Source organism: Thermothelomyces thermophilus, chromosome 7 (genome assembly GCF_000226095.1).
Source record: "Thermothelomyces thermophilus ATCC 42464 chromosome 7, complete sequence".
In the NCBI taxonomy this organism is placed as follows: Eukaryota; Fungi; Ascomycota; class Sordariomycetes; order Sordariales; family Chaetomiaceae; genus Thermothelomyces; species Thermothelomyces thermophilus.
The window spans coordinates 2099818-2120808 of NC_016478.1; the positions used below are offsets into that span (position 1 = coordinate 2099818).

At 58.7% G+C, this 20991-nt stretch overlaps 3 protein-coding genes across 3 annotated transcripts; 2 read left to right on the plus strand and 1 right to left on the minus strand.

Annotated features, from left to right (window-relative positions):
• The first annotated feature begins 52 nt into the window (after positions 1–52).
• Positions 53–2859, plus strand: MYCTH_2312238 (uncharacterized protein). Its single transcript, XM_003666934.1, has 2 exons — positions 53–1230; positions 1320–2859. Exons 1-2 carry the CDS (start codon positions 481–483, stop codon positions 2691–2693), a joined length of 2124 nt encoding a protein of 707 aa, XP_003666982.1. The 5' UTR covers positions 53–480; the 3' UTR covers positions 2694–2859.
• On the minus strand, positions 2849–5005 carry MYCTH_56445 (uncharacterized protein; the record flags this gene model as incomplete). The annotated part of the gene is made up of 1 exon (XM_003666935.1): positions 2849–5005. One exon carries the CDS (start codon positions 5003–5005, stop codon positions 2849–2851), a length of 2157 nt encoding a protein of 718 aa, XP_003666983.1.
• A 12038-nt stretch (positions 5006–17043) lies between these two features.
• MYCTH_2097501 (uncharacterized protein) lies at positions 17044–20623 on the plus strand. Its single transcript, XM_003666936.1, has 7 exons — positions 17044–17284; positions 17388–17411; positions 17511–17537; positions 17659–18821; positions 18890–19150; positions 19245–19649; positions 19723–20623. The coding sequence occupies exons 1-7, from the start codon at positions 17224–17226 to the stop codon at positions 19783–19785; spliced, it is 2004 nt and encodes a 667-aa protein (XP_003666984.1). The 5' UTR covers positions 17044–17223; the 3' UTR covers positions 19786–20623.
• Positions 20624–20991: the final 368 nt, after the last annotated feature.

Here is a 20991-nt window from a genome sequence, read left to right on the forward strand (position 1 = left end):
GCTTTGGAGGGGCAGCTCCAGCTCTGGAGCTTACATTACACATTCGTGTGTACTAGTAAAGCTTCTTCAACTCCAGTGCTTACCTTACCCAAGGTACCTTATCATACTTTCGGTGATGTTGCATATTCTCGACGCCCGTCCGGTTTTTACTGACATTCGTTTCACCGCGAAGCACATGCTGCATACGTCTGGCCCTTCGACTCGTATAAAACTTTCCAGATTCCCAGGCGCAACAGCTAAGTGTTCCTCCATCCTTCTTCTGCCCCTGCTCACGCTCACCCTTGGAACTCTGGCGTCTCCATCACCCACAACACCAAGCACAACACCACCACAACTGGCCAAGACGCTTCTCCCTTTTTCCATCTTGACTTCACCGCTGATCTACCATCAGTGTTGTTCGCTCAGTCTTTGAACACTACCAAAACATCCATCCCCCCTTTCCTCCCGTTTCCTCACACACACAACACACACAACACTGCCATGGCGACCCCGGCTTCTGGGTCATCCAAGGCGACCCAGCCAACCTCTAGACAAGACAAGACGCTGCTCCTCTTTGCCCGGCTCATGGAAGGCGGCAAGGAGGACGAGGAGACGGCCGCTGACCTGGCTGAGCTGACGAAGCTTCTTAACGAGGACCGCAAGCTCAGCAAGGAAGATGATAAGTCCATCATCTCAGTCATCGACATTGACTGCGTCGACACCATCTTTGGCTTCCTGGACATGAGACAGCCTGACGTGGTACGAGCCCAGGCCACTCTCTGCACGACTGCCTACCTCAATGCTGCCGGCGAGGAGGGCCGGCGGAAGGTCACCGAGTTCTTCCACACCAGAATGAAGCGAGCCACCTACGATGACTACATCATCGCCTTCTGCGCCGCTACGGCCCTCTTCCCAATTGCATATGACCTCATGGCAGACCTGATCCACACCGAGGGCTTCCTCCCCAGCCTTGCCCCGCTTATGAGGCGGAAGTGGAAGAGCAAAAAGGTCGAGACGGCATGCCTAGAGATGCTCCAGGCGGCCTGTCTGCAGACCAAGTGCCATGCGGCCATTTACAAGTACTGCATCGACTGGATGGAGGAGATCATCTTCGAGGACCCCGAGGACCGCGTCGAAACCATGTGGCAGACCGAGACCGACCTGAAGATCGAAGAGGAAGGGGCCGGGCCGCTGAGACGGCACTGTGAGGAAGCCCGCAGCCTTGCCGCGGTAGTCTGGATGAAGATCATGGTTAGCGCCCACGCCCGATCGTGCGCCCGCAAGGCTGCCGAAGCCAGGGCCCTATTCGAAGCCGACTAACGCAGGACATCCTCCTAAAGGCAGCGCCCGTTCAGCTCGCAGAGAACCAGGGCACCGAGCCCCAGACCGATTCGGTAACAGGCAAGATCGAGATTCTTTCCAGACGATTCGCAAAGATGCTTTCAGCCAGTTCGGAACTTGTCCAGTGTGCGGTGGAGGGACTGGCCTTCGCAACCACGCGGCCGGTCATCAGGGAGCAAGTGGCACGCGACAAGGAAACCCTGCAGCGCCTCGTTAAAACCTTGGAGTCGGCGCCGGCGAAGTCGGCATTGGAATACGGCGTCCTCAGCATCTTTGCCCACCTCACCCGATACCAGCCCACCGAGACCGAGGAGCAGAAGAGGCTAAGGGAGCTCAAGGCGTATGCTAACGCGGCGGGGAAGCCACAGCCGGACCCGCTGGCCGACGACGCTCACGTAGCAGAGCGCTGCAAGCTCGTCTTCGAAGCCGGCGTGGCGTCCGCCCTGAGCAGGCGCGGCAGCACCGCCTCGGCCGCCTCCCTGTTCCAGATCGTTTCCATCCTCTCTTCTCTCTCCGTCACCCAATCCCGCCGCGGACAGCTCGCCCAGCAGGGCGCCGTCCGGGTGCTCGTCAACGCCTGGAACACGCTGCCGTGCAACGAGGAAGCCCCCAGGCGCGTCGCAGCCCAGGCCCTCGCGCGCATTCTCATTTCTGTCAACCCGCAGCTAGTCTTCAAGCACATCCCAGAGCAGGCCGCCATCAGCCCCCTGGTCTCCCTCCTGACCCAGGACCCGACCGCCGAGACGCGCGATCTGCTGCCCACGTTCGAAGCCCTGATGGCCCTGACCAACCTCGCCTCCGGCAGCTCCGGCGGAGACGGGAGCGCCACCCGCAAAGCCATCGTCAGCACCGCCTGGGATGCCATCGAGGAGCAGCTGTTCAGCAGCAACGACCGCGTCTGCACCGCCGCCGTCGAGCTCGTCTGCAACCTGGTCCAGGACCCGGAGCAGACGCTCCGCATCTTCGGCGACGGCTCGGCCAAGGCGTCCACCCGCATCAAGATCATCCTCGCCATGGCCGACGCCGAGGATGAGCAAACGCGGAGCGCGGCGGGCGGGGCGCTGGCCAGCGTCTCGGCGTTTGACGGCATCGCGCGCGAGCTCGTGATGCAGCCGCGGGGTGCCGAGATAATTTTGGGTTTGTGTCGTGACGACAGCGAGGGATTGAGGCATCGCGGCGCCGTCGTGGTGGATAATCTGATTTCGCACGGGGGAGAAGTCGGGAAGTTGGCGAAGGAGAAGTTGTTTGCTTCGGATGGCGTTCGGGCGTTGACCGAGTGCGCAAAGAAGAGCCGGACGCCGGAGGTGGTGCAAGCTGTTGTGCATGCTTTGGAGGTTTTGCTTGAGGGGAGGAATATGAGTGAGGCCATGTAATAATTTCGCCTTGTTTCCGTTCGAGATGTTTTAACACGGCTATTGTCTGCAATTCGAGGTTCGAACTAGGGCAACATGTCACGAACGCCTAGCCGCGGATGTGTGCGCTGTCCCCCCCCAAACTCCGCAAGACGCCTTGCGCTTCTGGGATGAACTTAAATATCTGTACTCGCCTCATCCCTCCCTAGGAATATCTTGAATATCCTCCGGCTAACCGCCTGCCCTACAGTCCGATCGCTCGCCTCGCCGTCCTTATTCACGCTCTTCCGCACCTTTTCTAGACTCAGCGGACCGCCATCCTCTAGCCCCCGGACCAACTTTGGGACCGTCTCAAACTCTGCCGCGATGCCGTAAGCGATCGGAACCGTGACGCGCCCGATCTCTTGCAACATGCGCACATAGGTGTCACGGGGACCGTCACCTGTGCGGACTTGCCCGCTCTCCATGCAGAACCCGGCGTCGTTGGCCGCGTCTCGCTGACGGCGGTAGGGCACGGTGCTGATGTGCTGCGTGAACACGGCAATCCAGCGGGCCGTCTCGAGGGGGATGGCGGTGTGGTGGATGAGCACCCCGTGGAGTATTTGAAGTTGAAGGAGGGACGTCTCAACGATTTCTTCATCAACGTAGGTTGGGGTGGCCGCAGCCTTGCGTTTCCGTTGCTGTTGAGTGCTGGAGGGGGGCTGTTGATCGCCCTCTAGTGGTTCGAGGCCGCCACGCACCGCTGTGACGAACTCCCTGTTGCGGACGCCGCGATTCTTGCGAAGCCACAGCTCCAGGCCTTCAATCAAGTAGATGATGGTGTCATTTGGAAAGTGATCCTTCATGCGCATGACGTGGTATTCGAGGCTAGCGTCTTCATCTTTGCCGAGAACAAGACCGACAAATTGGGCTGCTGAAACAAGTACCATGGCGTAGTTCTCTTGCTCGATTCGTTCGGGAACGGGCTCCCAGTGCCCCTCTTCGTCGTTGTATCGGGAGCAAACTTTGCGACGCCATTTGATCACGTTCTCGACCGGGCTTGTCCATGAGGCAAACTCGACGTCGAGATCGCGAAGAAGGGTTTTCACTTGTTCCTTGAGAGTCTCTTCGAGAGTGATAGGAAGATCGACGATCATTTCCGGAGTTGACACCTTTTTGCCCGTTCGGATCTTGTTCACCTCTGCCAGAGCAGCAGCCCTGGCCTTTTCCCGAGCTTTCTCCTCTTTCTCACGTTCCCTTTGGAGCCTCTTACGTTCCTTTTCCGCTTCTCGCGCGGCCGCCTTTTCCTCCTTCTCCTTCGCTTTCTCGAGCGAAGTCCTCTTGCACCCGGCCTGGTCAGCCTTCGTCTCTGCCGACGTTAAAGTCCGCAATTGTTTGACAGCAGCCGACTCCGCAGATGTCTTGATAAATGCATCGAATTTCCGCTTTGAAGCAGCTAAGCCGGCGATATCAGGAAAATCGTCATCAGAGACTGTCTGGACTCCACAGTCGTCGTCGGAATCCTCCAACAAGACCACCTCTGACTGGCTTCTCCGGAGAGACCGTGAAGGCCTCCCAAAGCCATCATCAGTTGAAGCCGGAAGGGGCGCAGAGCTCGATATGGGATCCCATGCGGCCGTAAGCTGAGCAGAGTCTGCCGGACGCTGGACCTGTCCCGGGGAACTAGAGGCAAAAGGGTCGATGTCGTCCAGGACGGCTAGTCGGCTACCAGTCTTTAGATGTTCGTGTCGCTGAAGTTGGGCGGGAGAGCTAGCAAAGGGGTCATCATCCAAATCATGGGACGGTAGCGTGGCTACCTGGTCGTGGGCCCTCCGAGGTGGCTTTTCCGTTACCCGGGAAGAAGAACTGACGAGCGGATCTTCATCTTCGATCCATTGTCGGCGGGGCTCTGCCAGCTCGAGGCGAGAAAGAGCAGTCGCATTCGAACGATTGAGCCCACAGGCTCGAAGTGGCACCGCGGCTGTGCTCCGAGCTGATACACCGTTTGGGCTGCCAACGTTTGCACCATTGGGATGGAGCTTACGTCTCTTCTGCGCGGGTTCTTCGATAATTACGCTCTCGTCCTCATGAGCTTTTTCGGAAGGACCGACGTCATCGTCCGAAACAAGCCAAACATCGTCAGAAGAAATTTGAACTTCGGGCCGACGGTTTGGTATGGGCCTTCCCGAATTGACTGATTGATTCCGAGGAAGGGCGGACGCCAGAATGTTATCAGAACCAACCCTCCTGTTTTCCTGGGCCTTCGGCCCTGGTGGCGATGGTTGCCTCGCCCTTTGAAGGGGAGGAGAACCTGCCTCGGAGCTTGAAAGGAGCGAGATGACTTTAACAGGCATTGTACGACACAACGCCGGGCCAAGAATACCCTATGTGGTGTATTATGACACTCGATCCCAAGTTGTTGAAAAGAAATAGACAAAGAAAGAAAATAGGTGGACCGTTTTGTGCTTCAGCGAGTGCCTCAATCATGCATTGCTGACTGCACGCTGTGATGAACGCCTGCCCCTATTGCGCGTTTGCATGGCAACCAGCGCAGGAAGCGTGACGGAAGGCGCGAAACAAACGCAAGATCACGTGACCTCGCCGCGCAGAACCATCGTCACCAGTGGAACCTGTGCGATGACATTGTATGTACCTACGCATTACGGAGAACGCGTTGCGTGGATGCAAATCCTTCTGGTACAACGGAGTAGCTCGGGCATTGGAATGTAGGTATGTACTCCGTACGGATTATGAAATCCAACCTGATGCACGACACCCACGTCTTCCCGTTTGTTCTTGTGCGAGGTTTACCTTACGAGTATGGATTTCCACTACATGATGTCTCGGCAAGTCCGCACGTGGGGAGAACTCGGACCCCCAGATTGCTTTCGCGATCCCCGTTTGTGACCAAGCTTTCGAATTCGAAGCCTTTTGCGCTCGCTTCTACTAGTACCGAACGGATCGTCGCGGCGAATATCTCGGTCTGGCCTAGTGCGCGCACGGTTGCGAGGACTCTGCTTGAATGCCCGTTTCGGAAGTCGGGAGTTCGGACCTGGCCGGTTTGGGACGAAGCCGTTTGCGAGGGACACCGTGGAGTTACACGAATACTCGGCACATGTAGGTATGTATGTACACCTTACAAACGGAGTCAGTAGATGCATACTCGATTCGGTGCCATGATGGATTGTCAACTTTTTTTTCTTTAGTGCTCCCTGCGATGTTCGAGATAAAGCGCCGTGCACCGTGTCAAAAGGTCAAGGCGTGCAGCTCCTCCATGCATCAGGATGTGTTCTCAAACTACCGTCGGCCTATCAAGACACAGAGCCCCATACTCGCAGTGCAGCATCTAACTGGCTTGTCAATGCTGTTTGAGTAGGACGGTTACATCCGGGCTGCCCCGCGCTTTTCAAAACGGACGAAGCTCGACGACGATCCCTTTTCTGCGACCATTCTGCCATTCGTGCCATTGGTGTCTTTCACCATACAATACACTCCCTGAATTGTAGATGTCTTGTAGCTTTGTAAGGTCGTGTTCGGTTGCTGAGCGCGGCATGTGATGATGATAGCACTTGTGCGGGTTACACAGTAAACGCACCACAGTACGGTACGATGAAGCCGAGGCGTGGGCGAATCTGACCTGTCTGTCCCTGGAGCCAAGCAGGTTCTCGTCCCACTGCTGCGCGTCGTGCGCGCACGGCCGCTAACCCCGGTCGGGCGCTTCATCCCATCTCTTCCACAAACCGACTCCCGGATGCGCGAACCGGGGCCCACCAACGACCCTCCACTGGAGATGGCGCTTGTAGGAACCCCATACGAAACCAGTTCCTGGCTCCCAAAACGCTCAAACCACGAATCACCTCGCGACAGGAGCGGGCGACCAAACCGTGGGCAGTGCCTCCTTTGCCTCGCATTTCTTTTTTCCGTTCCTTTTCTTTCCCCCTTCTTAAGGCCCAGGATTTGGCTTGCTGAAGATGCTGCGGAGCACAGAATCACTAAGTGCAGTGAAAAAAAAAAGTCTTGAAGACCTCGATGCAGCCAGTGTCCCAAAAAAGAAAACAACCCCAACCACCTGACTACCTACATAGTAGAAATTGATTCTGCGTTGTGACGGGAAGTGGTACATACCTTCCATCCGGAGGTTAGCAACTGAGGGCTGGACTATCACGTAGTGGAGTGTATTTCCTGGTGTAGTGTACCGAGTAGTAACTACAGTATGTATGTAATCCGTACAGTACACTACGGAGGACGCTACCAGGTCTTTGGGGTTTAGCTTCGGTACCTTGCATAGTAGGTTATCGCCAGCCCGGTCGAGCCCAGGGTTTCCGCCCCATCGAGCGAACCCCCCAGCGAAGCTTCAGGGGATGCGTTTGGTAATTTGCGCCACCCCGGTCGGTGCAATCAAATAAACAAGGGGAACGCCCCCAAACGAACCCCCCCAGACAGTGAAAAGCGTTTTTCCCAAGAGATAGCCGGACCGCACTCGGGAATACGCAGAATCCTCGATTTTTTGGAGGGACGCAGATGAGGCCCCTCGTGTATGCCCCAGAGCAAAAACCCATTTTGCGGGGCCGTTGCTGCTGACCTCTGCTGCGGGCATTTTGAGAATCAATCGAGTCCAGTGCGGTTCGTCCCGTCGATCGCGCATCTCCAGCGATTTTCCCTGTGCAGCGAGCGACCACCGCCGGCGGGAAAAGGCAACTGGCCAGTCCCACAGCGCCGGCTCATATCGACCGATACGCGAACCCCTTTAACACGCTTCGAGGTTCACGGTCAACCCACGCCCACCCTCGCCGCCCCCTCCCTCTCCTCCCTTCCCAGACGCCGACGACATGGCAAGCTCACCACCAGCGTCGCCCGGCGGACCACCTCCGCGACCCATGAGCGCCATGATCCGTCCGACACCGAGGAGCAACAGCCGCATGAGCATGCAGAGCAGAGCCGGGGGAGGAAGCAGGGCGTCGGACGAGGATGCGAAGACGGCCGTCAAAGTCGGTAAGTGGCACACACAACAATCACTGCCTCTCTTGCGCCTGCATCCCCTCCAGATCGATAAGAGATTCTGACTCGAGCCTTTTTTTTTTCTTTTTCTTTTTTTTGTGCAGCGGTCCGAGTTCGCCCTCCCTTGCAGCCGACCGACCCCGGCTACGAACTTATACCCCAGCGTTTCCAGCGGTCTATGGTACATGTGCAGTCGCCGACAAGCCTTGCTATCGACTCGCCCCAGGGGCGCAAGCTTTTCGTTTTCGACAGGGTATTCGCGCCCGAGGTGGATCAGGCAGGGATATGGGAATATCTCGAGGAGTGCATCAACGCGTTTACCCAGGGTTACAATGTCTCCCTGCTCGCCTACGGCCAGTCCGGCGCCGGCAAGTCGTACACGATGGGCACCTCGGGCCCTGCCGAGCAAGATGATCCCGAGGCAATGGGTGAGTGACGTTGCCGACGTCGTGTGACGTTGTGTTTGTGTGTGTGTGTCTGTGTGCGCGCCCGCGCGCTTTTGCTAACCGCACCGTCATCCCGCTTAGGCGTCATCCCGCGCGCTGCAACCGCGCTGTTCGAGCAGCTGGAGGGACCCAAGAGGAATCCCAACCGGAGTTCCATGTCGCAGCTTCGTACACCCGCGCGATACTCGGCGTCGCAAGCGGCCGGCCCCTCTCATGGGGAGAAGAACTGGACGCTGCGCGCCTCGTATGTCGAAATCTACAACGAGCAGCTGAGGGACCTCTTGTCGCCAGACAACGTTCCACCCCACGAGCGAGCCACCGTCACCATCCGCGAGGACGTCAGGGGCAACATCATCCTCACCGGCCTGCGCCAGGTCGAGGTCAACTCGGTCGAGGAGCTGATGAGCGTCTTGAACCAGGGCTCTACCCTCCGGCAAACCGATGCGACAGCCATCAACGCGCGGTCGTCCCGCTCCCACGCCGTCTTCACCCTGAACCTCGTGCAGAAGAAGAACAGGCTGCAAACGGCCCAAGGCGCCGAGAGGCGGCTCTCGATGCCGTTGGAAGCCTTGACCGGAGGCGAGACGCTCGTGACGACGGACAGCAAGATGCACTTTGTCGACCTGGCCGGGAGCGAGCGCCTCAAGAACACGGGCGCCCAGGGCGAGCGCGCCAGGGAAGGCATCTCGATCAACGGGGGACTCGCCGCACTCGGCAAGGTCATCTCGCAGCTGTCGTCTCGTCAGCCCGGCGCTCACGTATCGTACCGCGATTCCAAGCTCACCCGCCTGCTCCAGGACTCGCTAGGCGGCAACGCCATCACGTACATGATCGCCTGCGTGACGCCGGCCGAGTTCCACCTCAGCGAGACGCTGAACACGGTGCAATATGCGCAGAGGGCCCGGGCGATCCAGAGCAAGCCCCGGATCCAGCAGGTCGAGGAGGGCGACAAGCAGGCCATCATCGACCGCCTGAAGGCCGAGGTGGCATTCCTGCGGGAGCAAATCCGGAGTGCGGAAAGGAGCGGGGGCGAGCGCCGTGCCCTGACCCCCGGCGAGAGGTCCGAGCGGCAGAGCGAGCGGGAGGTCGAGCTCCAGAACCGCCTGTTAGACGCCGAGGAGAACTACAAGACCCTGAGCCAGCGCCACGCGAAACTCATCGCGGAGATGGCCAAGGCCAGGGACAAGGAGGCCGCCGAGAATCAGCACAACCACGAGGAGGGCGACAGTGCCACCGAGCGACTCAACCGCTCTAACAGCTTTGCCCAGGCGGTGGAGCAGGTTGTGCTCGAGTACGAGAAGACGATTCAGTCGCTGGAGCACTCGCTCACCAGTACCCGGGCCACCCTGGCCATCACCGAAGGCAACCTTCTCGAGAGGGAGACCAAGTGCGCCTACACCGAGACCATCAACAACCAGCTCCAAGCGAGGCTGCAGAAGATGATGGACCGCGAGGCGAGCACCGAACACTACCTGCACGACCTGGAGGCCAAGCTGGACGGGCATACGTCGGGCGAGGAGAAGAACGCCATGATCATCGAGGAGCTGCGCAAGGAGATCAGCCGCCTGCGCGAGAACGAGGCCACGTGCGAGGACTACATCTCGACGCTCGAAGAGCGCCTCGCCGAGGCGGATCAGGATGCCGAGCTCATGCAGCGCGAGATCGACAGGTTAGAGCAGGTTATCGAGCGCCAGCGCAGCCTAGGAAAGCTGGACTCGCTCTTGCACGAGCTCGACAATATCCAGCAAGACGCGCCAGCCGCCGACGCCGCGAACGGACTGAGCAACGGCAACGGCAACGGCACCGGCACCGGCACCGGCCATCGGCGCACGGCCAGCCGCAGCATTGCCCAGCGCTCGCGCAGCCAGAGCTACGTCAGCCGACACAGCCAGATAGAGGAGGAGGCGATTCCCGAGAGGGGGGAGGAAGACATCCCGGAGGAGGTCGAGGATGGGGCCGAGACGCAGAAGAACGCGACTGCGGAGACGACCGCGGAGGCCACCACGCCGAAACCTTCGCACGCTCGCCCGGCAGCCGAGACTCGCGAGGCCGAGTACGCCGCCAGCCCCGCGCAGTCCAAGTTCGTTGCCGACAAGCTCGAGACCGTCACCCAGGAGCTTCTCGGCTTGCGTGTCGAGCACGAGACGACGCTTAACGAGTACGGGCTCCTCCAGGCCAAGTACGAGGAAGCGCTCCGTGCCCTCGCCGAGCTCCAGGATGTGGTGGACGAGTCGCGGCACCCGCAACGCCCGAGGGACTCGATGCTCTCGGTGGCCTCGCCCTTCACCCGGCCGCACTCCTTCTCTTCCGATGGTAGGACTAACGACACCACCAAGGACGGCGCGCATCTCTCCTCTAAGTCGCTCTCGTCCGAACTGTCCTCGGCATTGGATTCTCCAGCTACCACCGTGGAAGCGTCCGACGCGGAGACTGCGGTGGTGCCCAAGGCCGAGGATGCCGCCGGATCTGGGCCGGCCGAGCCGACCAGGGCGGATGCCCTTGCTTTGGAGGTTGAGAGACTCAAGGCGCTTGCCGCCGAGAGAGAGCTTGCCGAGAAGGAGCTTGCCGAGCGCTATGCCCAGCTGGAAGAACAGCACCAGCACACCCTCGACATGGTCGAGGAACTCAAGACGGAGGTCGCCAAGGCCCAGGCGGCCAGCAGCGAAGCGTCGTCGCCAAAGGGCAACACCCCGGTGATCCGCCGCAAGTCCAGCCAGAACGTCATGATCATCGATCGCGCTCACCGGTCGTTCGCGTCGCTGCGGAACATTGCCGCCGAGAACTTTGAGAACCAGCCGGATGTGATGCAAAACTTCGAGCTCAACCTGAATGCGGCCATGCACGAGCTCCACTCGAGATCCGAGCGCATCCAGGAGCTCGAGGCCGACGTCGCGACAGCCAAGAAGGAGATGGAGACGAAGATGACCATCATCTCGGGCCTGACGCGCGAGCGCTCCAGCTTGAAGGCGACCTCCCCCATGGATATGGCCATGGTATCCACCCTCCGGGAGCAGCTCGAGCAGAGCGAGATGCGCATCAGGGAGATGCAGGAGGCGCATTCCGCGCGCGAGAAGGAACTGGAGGGTCAGCTGGCCGAGCTGCGGGAGTCGCTGAAGCAGGCCACGCTCGAGGCAGAGGAGGCCAGGGCATCGGCCAAGGCGGCCGTCGAGCTCCAAGAGTCTATGAAGCAGGCTTCTCTCGCCGCAGCGGAGAACTCCACAGCCGATGCCGAGGCCGTTGCCGAGTTGCAGGAATCGCTCAAGCAGGCGACTGCGGCGGCGGCGGAGGCGGCAGAGTCTGCCAGGGCAGCCTCGGAGGAGTCGGCAGCCCAGCTCGAGCTGCGCGAGAAGAGGATCTCGGAGCTCGAGTCCGAGCTCGCCGGCTGGGAGGAGAGGCACAACACGGCCTTGCAGAGCATGCGCGAGACGGAAGAGCAGATGGCCAAGACGATCAAGGAACTCGAGAGCCAGGTCGCGGCCGTCTCGGAGCAGCTGGCCGAGGCCGAGCGGAAGAGACCCGAGGAAGAGGAGGCGCTTAAGGAGGCCGAGGCCAAGCACAAGGAGCTGGTCGACTTCTTGCGGAGCGAGATCGATGAGTACAAGAGCATCATCAGCAGCAACCAGTCCAAGGTTGCCGAGGTCGAGCAGCAGCACACGGCGACCAAGAAGCTGCTCGAGATTGCCGCGAACGACCGTGACGAGGCGTCGAAGGAACTCGAGGCGCACAAGGAGCTGGTGGCTAAGCTGGAAGCTCAAATAGCCGATCACGAAGAGACCATCAGAGCCCACCAGGAGAGCATCAGCGAGCTGCAGTCGAAGCACGCTCGGGAGATCGAGGAGCTGGAGTCGTCTGCGAAGCAAGATCTCGAGTCGCAGCTAGCGGCCCTCAAGTCCGAGCACGCAGGTCGCATCAGCCGGCTCGAGGGCGATCTGACCGAGGCGCGGGAAGAGCTCATGAAGGTTGCCACGCAGGTCGCCTTCGCTCTCGGTCTGGACGTCAGCGTCGAGAGGATCTCGGAGCGCATCGAACAGCTCGCCTCGTACCAGAAGGCTCTGGTCCAGGAGCAGGAGAGGAGGGAAGAACTCGAGAGCCACGTGCTGGAGCTGTCCAACATCAACGACGCGGTCATGCGCGACCTCGAGGCGGTCCGGGAGAGCTTGAACGAGGTTCTCGAGGGGGAGAGCGCCGATGCGAAGAATCCTTCTTGCCCGGTCAAGGAGCAGGTCGACCTGGTCAAGAAGAAGGTGGCGGACCTCGAGACCAAGAACAAGAAGAACTCGCGGCTCGTCGAAGAGCTCGAGGACCAGCTGCAGAACAACTACGATCAGGTACAGATGGCGAGCAATCGCCTGTCGACGCTGCAGATGGAGCGAAACGCGCAGCTGGAGGAGGCCAACGCCGCCAAGGCCAAGCTGCAATCCGAGCTGGATACCCTCCGGGAGGAGTACGCCGCTCTCCAGGTACGTTGTCTCTCTCTGTCCCTAACCAGTCCTCCTCCTCCTCCTCCTTCTTCCTCCCTCCTCCCCTCTTCTCTCTCCCCTCCTAACAATAACACGGTACACAGGCCAAGCTGGACGCTGTGCAGTCGGCCGAGAGTCCGCAGCGCTCCAACTCGCTTACGGGCCAGGTCCGCAAGAGCAACTCGGTCGCCTCCCTCCCGTCCCCGCCGCCGGCCATCCCGCTGCCCCCTCTCCCGAACGGCACGTCGGGCTCCAACCCGGGCACGACCTCGCCGACCCCTCGGCCGCCCAGCAAGGACATCGGCGGGGGCTCGCCGTCGTCGCCATCGTCGTCGGCGGCGGCGACGGCGGGCATGATGCAGATCCAGGAGGACCAGGAGGCGCGGATCCGGCTCATCGAGAAGGCGCTCCGGGCGGAGAAGCAGCTGACGGCGACGCTGGAGGAGGCGCTCACGGATCTGGAGCAGCAGCAGAACGCGCTGCAGTCCGACTGCGAGGCGTGGCGGCGCCGGGCCGGCGAGCTCGAGGCCGAGGTCAAGGCGCTCAAGGAGCGGCCCCCCGCGGCGGCCGACCAGGACCTCCACCGGTACAGCCTGCAGCAGGTCGAGGAGGAGCGGCGCAAGCGGCGCGACGCCGAGATCGCGCGCGCGCACCTCGAGGAGCGCATGAACACCATCTCCAAGAAGAAGAAGAAGGGGAGCCTCAACTGCTTCTAAGAGGGAGGGAGCTGCGGCTCTGGCTATGGGCCATGGCTATGGTTGGTGGCGGTGGCGGTGGCGGTGGTGTCTTCTTGGCGCTTGTTGTGGTGGTGATAGCGTTGGTGATGGTGGTGGTGGTGGTGGATGTGGGAACAAAGGAGGAGAGCAAAAAACGATTTGAAACGGTTCCGAGTTGATGGGATTGGTCTGGTTCGGGACGAAAAGCGCCCCATGGCGGAGAGATGGGAGATGACTTTCACGGCGAGCATGGATTTTCACAAGGCGAGCTGCATTCTTGCCTCCTTCTTCTTGTCTTCGCTGCTGCTCCTGCTTCTATAGAGCGAGAGCGAGCAGAGAAGATTGTTCTGGTTTGATGAATTTCTCCTCTTCTTTTCCTCCATTCTTTTTTTTCTTTTATCTTTTTACGTTTTTGTTACTCTTATCTGGTTGTTTATTTTTCTGTTTGGTTGGATCCCCTGTTTGTCCGTCTTGCTTCCCGTTCTATTATTGTTTCGACTCATTGATTCCCCCTCGAGTTTTTTTCGTCAGAATCCGTTCAAGCGCAGCGGACTGTTTGTTGCGTTTTGGTCGAACGCTCAGGTTTATATCCCCCCCCCCCCCCTTTTTTTTTTTTTCTTCTGCACGCGCTACTCTTGCTTCGTTACTGGTAATGACCTTGGCACTCAACTGATGTATGTCGGCCATGTGTCTGTATGTACATGTATGTATGTACCTTTTATTCCCGTTATTTTGGAAAATTTATGATGGGAAAAGTGGTCGGCTGTTTATGCCATTTTCAGATTTGATGAATGCCAGTGTCAGTGTGTGTGTGTGTGTTTGTGTGTGTGACTGGCTAGTCACTGCGGCGACTTGCGGGTTGGGGGTTACGACAGCCAAGCAAAGGGAAGGGGGAGAGAACCATACGTCGTGCCGCAAGCGCTGAGGCGGCGGACGGATGGATGGCGTCAGATATATCGGGCCCACGGCTGCCTGGAAGCTGTGCCGTATCCACCAAACAGCGCAGGGGGACACGTTCGTGCCAGAATTACTGTTATATAACCCTCCCAGCAGGAACCGCCGAGTTCATCCCATGGGGAAGGCAGGTGCTACCTCGACACGTGCTCCTCCTGTATGGCTCCTGTATGCCTGGCATCGCGCATGGGTGCCTTCATTATTATCTACTAGTATATCCAGCCCTACCGTAGGGAAAGAGCCAAAACGCCAACGAATATTATAGCCCACATCGTACGGGGCGAGGAATGGCATGACGTATCGGACCAAGGGCTGGCTTGGGCCGCGGGCGCATTCGGTTAGTCACCTGGTGCAATGCGAGGATGCGGCCGCCATGGTTGCCTGGAGTCGCATGATGCAGGGATAATAATAATAAGTTAGAGGGGGACTCGGTCCTGCGGGAACGGAGATCGCTACTGATGTTCGGGGCCCCGGACCCACCTCGGGTCTGTGGAAAGGGAGTCCTAGCCAAGCTCTCTCGACGAGAACAAGCAGCCAGCAGCCCTTACATATATGTATGTACATACAAACGTTCTGCTGTGATCGATTATTACTGTACTGTAACTATTGTATGTATGTACGTCCGTACATACCATACGCATTCCGTAGCAGCCGAGCAGCCCCGAGTTGCCCGAGGCAATCGCTGGACAAAGGGGACTCGCAGGTGGTTTACCTCCGGCTCCCGGGCATCCCATCCCGATGCGATCCGAGCTCTCGCATGCTCCAGGAGAATAGAGACGCCAGTGCTCAGCGCCGCTCGAAACAGCAGGCGAACTCGTTGCCCTGGTTGGTTTTGGCTGGCTTCCTGCGGTGGTGTTGTAGCGTTGTGTGACGGGTAAACCGGTGATTTGGGAAAACGGTGATTTGGAATTTCTCGTCATCTGTCAAGAAATGGAATGTAATGTAATGTGGGAGGCCCGCAAAACCATGGGGGGCTTGGGCTTGTTGTGGGTTGAGTCTTTTTGGGACCGGGTGCGGGGCAGAAGCTGAGGAAACCAATCCTCTGACGCCGAGCCCGTTAACTAGTGTATTCTGATTCGCGTACGGGAGTGCGTCAGGCCAATCCCATTGCCGGATCGAGCTCTGCAAGTGACGAATGCGGCGTCTGGGGCATTGATTGCTGCCCAGGGTCGTTCTGGGCAGATGCGGGGAGACGAGCTCGCGGAGGAGAGGATGGAAGCCTTTGGATCTGGAACTAGTGGAACGTGCGGACTTGTGCGTGCGTGCGTTCACCAAGTATTAACTACACTACCGTCCAATGTATCGGTACTTCGTACCTCATCGCACTTCTATCCACCCCCCACCCTGCTGCTTTTCCTCGGGTGCATGAGAGGGTTCGAGTAATTCGTTTCCCGCTGCGTCCTGGGTCAATTACCAGGCAGACAACGCATAGGAAAACCGAGTTCGCTGTTCCCAATTCGCTCTCAATATTGTCATTGCCGTCTTTTTCTCCTCTGCCTAATCGAAAAAGCAAAAGAAAGGCCTCAATGAAACTGGTAGGCACGACCAACCGAACAATCAAAGAACGGCACCCTGGACGTCGTTAGCCAACCGGTCCGCCGCCGATAGCCCCTCCCCCAGCGCGGACCCGAACGAGTTGCTCGTGTGTGGAGACTGAAGCATGCGCTAGTCAGGATCCCCGCGGATAGCTCCCCATCTGCAATCATTATCCCGTTCCATTTTGCCGTTGATGAAAGAGGGTTTGTGTTGGCATTCCGTGATACTCTATGTGGTTCCCGAGGTGGCTTAGAGTAATACCGTCAGAGTTTTTGACGAGTGTGAAGGCATCTTTAGGTTGCCATTAGTTTGTATTCGCTGTCTGGAAGAGGAACGCATTCAGTTCTTGGGAAACGAGGGCGCGAAATACAGTACGGAGTACGGAGTAATCTGTATCCTCTCGTGCCAAGTCTACGACCCAGTGGAACACTGGAAACCGCGAGTGCGCAGATGGTTTCCTCCAAACTTACCCAACTAATTCAACTCGAGTTGCCAAAAAGGGGTCGAGGTCGTCGCCGGTGTGCTCGGCCGGGGCAAGTTCCTTGCTAGGTAGTAATGCAACCAACCCCCAAGTTAGGCAGCCCCCCGTGAACTGCAACCTGGACCAACACCTTCCACGAGGTGCTTGTGATCGGGTGCACTGCAACCCTCTCTCGCAGCTCAAACACCTCACCTACCTGGTGCAAGAGCATGGGTTTGCCAGCCAACCCAACTAGAGCTTGTTGAAGAAGTCGAAAGGTAGCTGGGACCAGCAAAAAGACGGCGAATGTGCCCGGCCCCGAAACCGCTCGCAAATAATCGGAGGGCTTCGGGAGAGCAGGTTCCGGAAAGAAGCTTTATTTCGCGCACGCGCCCAGACTCACCTAAGCATCGAGCTCCATTCCGGCTACACGGGCCCAACAATGGCGACATCCGTGGATGACATGGATGGCGGTTGGAGGGGGGGCCGTCGGACGGAGGGAATTCCATGGCCCACCTGCGCTGAGTTGCCCTTGGTTAAACTACCTCGATTACCCCACCATCCCGGCCGAAGCTACCCCTAGTGTAGTGTAGGTGATGCCAGGTACCGCTACCGGGCGCAGTCGATGGGGAAGGTGTCCCCACGCGTTGATGGAGAGCATGCATCTCGCCCTCGCCCATGCAGGATCGCTGGGGTAGATGGCCCTTCCAGGCGGGTATGCGTCGGTCGATCGTCGCTGTTGAGACGTACAGTACAAAAGCGTCGCTCCCCCCTCCCTCACTCCCCCTCCGCCCGCTGCTCGGATTATTCAACCTCCCGCTTCCCCTCTGTTCTTTCTCTCTCTCTCCCGGACTTCTCCATCCTCTTTCCGCGCTCAATCTGTAGCCATTCTGTGAATCGCACTGAGCTTGCACGCAACACCGACCACCTCCTGTGTCCTCCGAGCAAAAAGCCGCTACCTTACCCCGCCAAGCCGACTCCGACCCCTCCATCGCCGCCATCATGGCTCAAGACGCTGCCAAGGCCCCCGTGGTGGCCGAGGCTCATGAAGTCGACACCTACCGTAAGCTTGAGGCCAAAAAAATCACTCCGGCGAATTGATGAGTTCGCAAAGTACGGAAGACGGAAAATGTGGAGCTAACGCGGCCTTATTTTGTTCCCTCCAGATCCCCCGAAGAAGATGCTCGAGAGTGAGTGCGCCAAGAAGAGATGCAGTCAGATGCGCTGCGGGGTCATCTGGCTCGATGGAAACCCCAAGAAGCAGCAGGGCTAATCAGGATTCGCGGCAGAGCACCCAAGCAAGCCTCATCTGAGCGGTACGCAAATCCCCCGAGCCCCGCTGCCTGCCCCTCTCTCTCTGCCTTGGCCCCCTGCGGCCGGCAATTGGGCGAAATTACCCCGCGACGTGACATCGCGCGCTAACACGCCCGACCCCAGGTCTCGAGGAATACCAGCGGCTGTACAAGGAGTCCATCACAGAGCCCGACAAGTTCTGGGGGAGACTGGCCCGCGAGCTGCTCACCTGGCACAAGGATTTCCAGACGGTGAGGAGCGGCTCTCTCGTCAACGGTGACGTCGCTTGGTTCCTCGAGGGCGAGATCAACGCCTCGTACAACTGCATCGATCGCCATGCCTTCAAGGATCCCAACCGCGTCGCCATCATTTACGAGGCCGACGAGCCGACCGATGGCCGGACCGTGACCTATGGCGAGCTCCTGCGCGAGGTTTCGCGCGTCGCCTACGTCCTCAAGAGCCTGGGCGTGCGCAAGGGCGACACCGTCGCCATCTACCTGCCCATGATTCCCGAGGCGGTCATCGCCATCCTCGCCTGCGCCAGGATCGGCGCCGTCCACTCGGTTGTCTTCGCCGGCTTCTCGGCGGACTCGTTGCGCGACCGCGTCCTCGACGCTCGCTCGCGGGTCGTCATAACCGCGGACGAGGGCAAGCGTGGCGGAAAGCTGATCGGCACCAAGAAGATCGTGGACGACGCCCTCCGGCAGTGCCCCGACGTCACGGGCGTCCTCGTCTTCAAGCGCACCGGCGCCGACATCCCCATGACCAAGGGCCGCGATGTCTGGTGGCACGAGGAGGTCGAGAAGTGGCCCGCGTACATGGCGCCCGAGCGCATGAGCGCCGAGGACCCGCTCTTCCTCCTCTACACATCCGGCTCGACCGGCAAGCCCAAGGGCATGATGCACACGACCGGTGGTTACCTCGTCGGCGCCGCGGCCACGGGCAAGTACGTCTTCGACATCCACGACGGCGACCGCTTCTTCTGCGGCGGCGACGTCGGCTGGATCACCGGTCATACCTATGTCGTCTACGCCCCCCTGCTCCTCGGCGTCTCGACGGTCGTCTTCGAGGGCACGCCGGCCTATCCCAACTTCTCGCGTTACTGGGACATCATCGAGAAGCACAAGGTGACGCAGTTCTACGTCGCCCCGACCGCCCTGCGCTTGCTCAAGCGCGCCGGTGACCAGCATGTGCGCAACGAGATGAAACACCTCCGCGTGCTCGGCTCCGTTGGCGAACCCATCGCCGCAGAGGTCTGGAAGTGGTACTTCGAAGTGGTCGGCAAGGAGGAGTCCCAGATTGTCGACGTGAGTAAATCCTGCTCCTGGCCGTTTCCCTCGTTCCGCCGGCCCCTAACCGTTTTGCGATGCCGCAGACATACTGGCAAACCGAGACCGGCTCGCACGTCATCGCTCCGCTGGCCGGTGTGACGCCGACGAAGCCCGGCTCCGCCTCTCTCCCGTTCTTTGGCATCGAGCCCGCCATCATCGACCCCGTCTCGGGCGAGGAAATCCACGGCAACGATGTCGAGGGCGTCTTGGCCTTCAAGCAGCCGTGGCCAAGCATGGCCCGGACCGTCTGGGGCGCCCACAAGCGTTATATGGAGACGTACCTCAATGTTTACAAGGGCTACTATGTGAGTATATATATATATGTACCCGCGGTGTTATTTGTTTTTATTTCGTTACTTTGAGGAAAGGGCCGGCAGATAGACTAACGAGCACACAAAGTTCACCGGTGATGGTGCCGGCCGGGATCACGAGGGCTTCTACTGGATCCGGGGCCGTGTCGACGACGTCGTGAACGTCAGCGGCCACCGTCTGTCGACCGCCGAGATCGAAGCTGCCCTCATTGAGCACGCCGCCGTTGCCGAGGCCGCTGTCGTCGGCGTCGCGGACGAGCTCACGGGCCAGGCTGTCAACGCTTTCGTCTCCATCAAGGACGGCAACGAGCCGTCTGATGCTCTCCGCAAGGAGTTCATCCTTCAGGTCCGCAGGAGCATCGGGCCGTTCGCAGCTCCCAAGGCTGTGTACATCGTCCCCGACTTGCCCAAGACGCGCAGCGGCAAGATCATGAGGCGCATTCTGAGGAAGATTCTCGCTGGCGAGGAGGACCAACTCGGCGACATTACCACGGTATGTGCCATACCCTTCTCCCCACCATCTTTCCTTATTTCGGCTTCGACTGACATGAATTCCCTTCTTCCAGCTCTCGGATCCTTCTGTCGTCGAGAAGATCATCAACGCTGTCCACGAGGCCAAGAAGAAATAAGGGGCGGGTGTCGCTTTGTATTTGGCGGATTTGGAGGTGTACTATCAGGGTTTTACCAACGTCTCCTTGGTTGTGCCTGGATTGTCATGATTTCTAAGGGCTGGGTTATGTGTCGATGGGGAGGCTTCTTGAGCCAGTCCTCCTTCTTTGCTTTTGAATAGCGTCGCTATCTGTTGTTCTGTGGTTCTATGCAAGCTCCAATGATCTAACCATTGGATGGATGCCTACGGAGCACATACATATATGTATGTATGTACATATGGTGTGACTCCTGACCTGAAAGGATCAGTAGTTTAATCCGTACAGTTAGAAGTTGGACGGTGTTGGCAGTGCCCTGCTAACGTGGCTTCGTCAGCGTGGCCCCCCTCCCCGGCCGGTGTTTCTCAGCACCAACGATGATGTGGGAAGGAGGCTGCTGGCTTTGTCAACCTCCTTCCTTCCAACTCCCCCTATGTGCGCTGATTTTTGTTCTTTTGTTTCTTGTCGGAGATTGAGGGCGTTGCTGTGGTTATGTCGGCACTAAACTCCGATGCCAAGTCCCTTGGGCAAGAGGACGCGTCAACAATTTCTACCAATGCCACCGCAGCTCGCTGTGGGTGGTCCAAGAGTTCTACTTGGCGTCTGGAGAGTGCGGGATGGGAGGAAGTGTGGCAGTGGACGATGTGGTTACGACGCAGGGCACCTCGTCCCTCCTTGCCCTCCTCTGCTGCGTAGGTAGACGTGTGCCTATGTAAATACGAAGGCTTCTCAAAATCTAGCATTGTTTTTGCGCATTTTCGGCAGTACGGATTAATTACGTCTTGTTGCTTGCCCGCAGTCTCGACGGGAATACCGTTGTAAAAAGGAAGGAATGCTTCGCCTGGCGATTTGAGGGAGGCGGTGTATGTGTACTAGTACACTCAGCCCAAGAACGAGCAAAAAAAAAAAAAAAAAAAAAAAAAAAAAAAAAAAAAAAAAAGAAATGTATTCCGATCGGGAGCCACTCAAACACATTGTTCAACCACTCCTGCATACCCGTGGGCATACTAGTAGGCAACCACAACTTCTTCTAGGAGATGGCGCTACAGCCTGCCTCGTCGCACCTGGCGTTGTGAACTCGGAACCTCGATGCGTTCCCAGCAGAAGGCCGGGAGAGATACCGCGCTCAAATTTGGCACCAACTCGTCATGTATTATTTTTAGGAGCAAGAAGTAGGGATCGGTATGT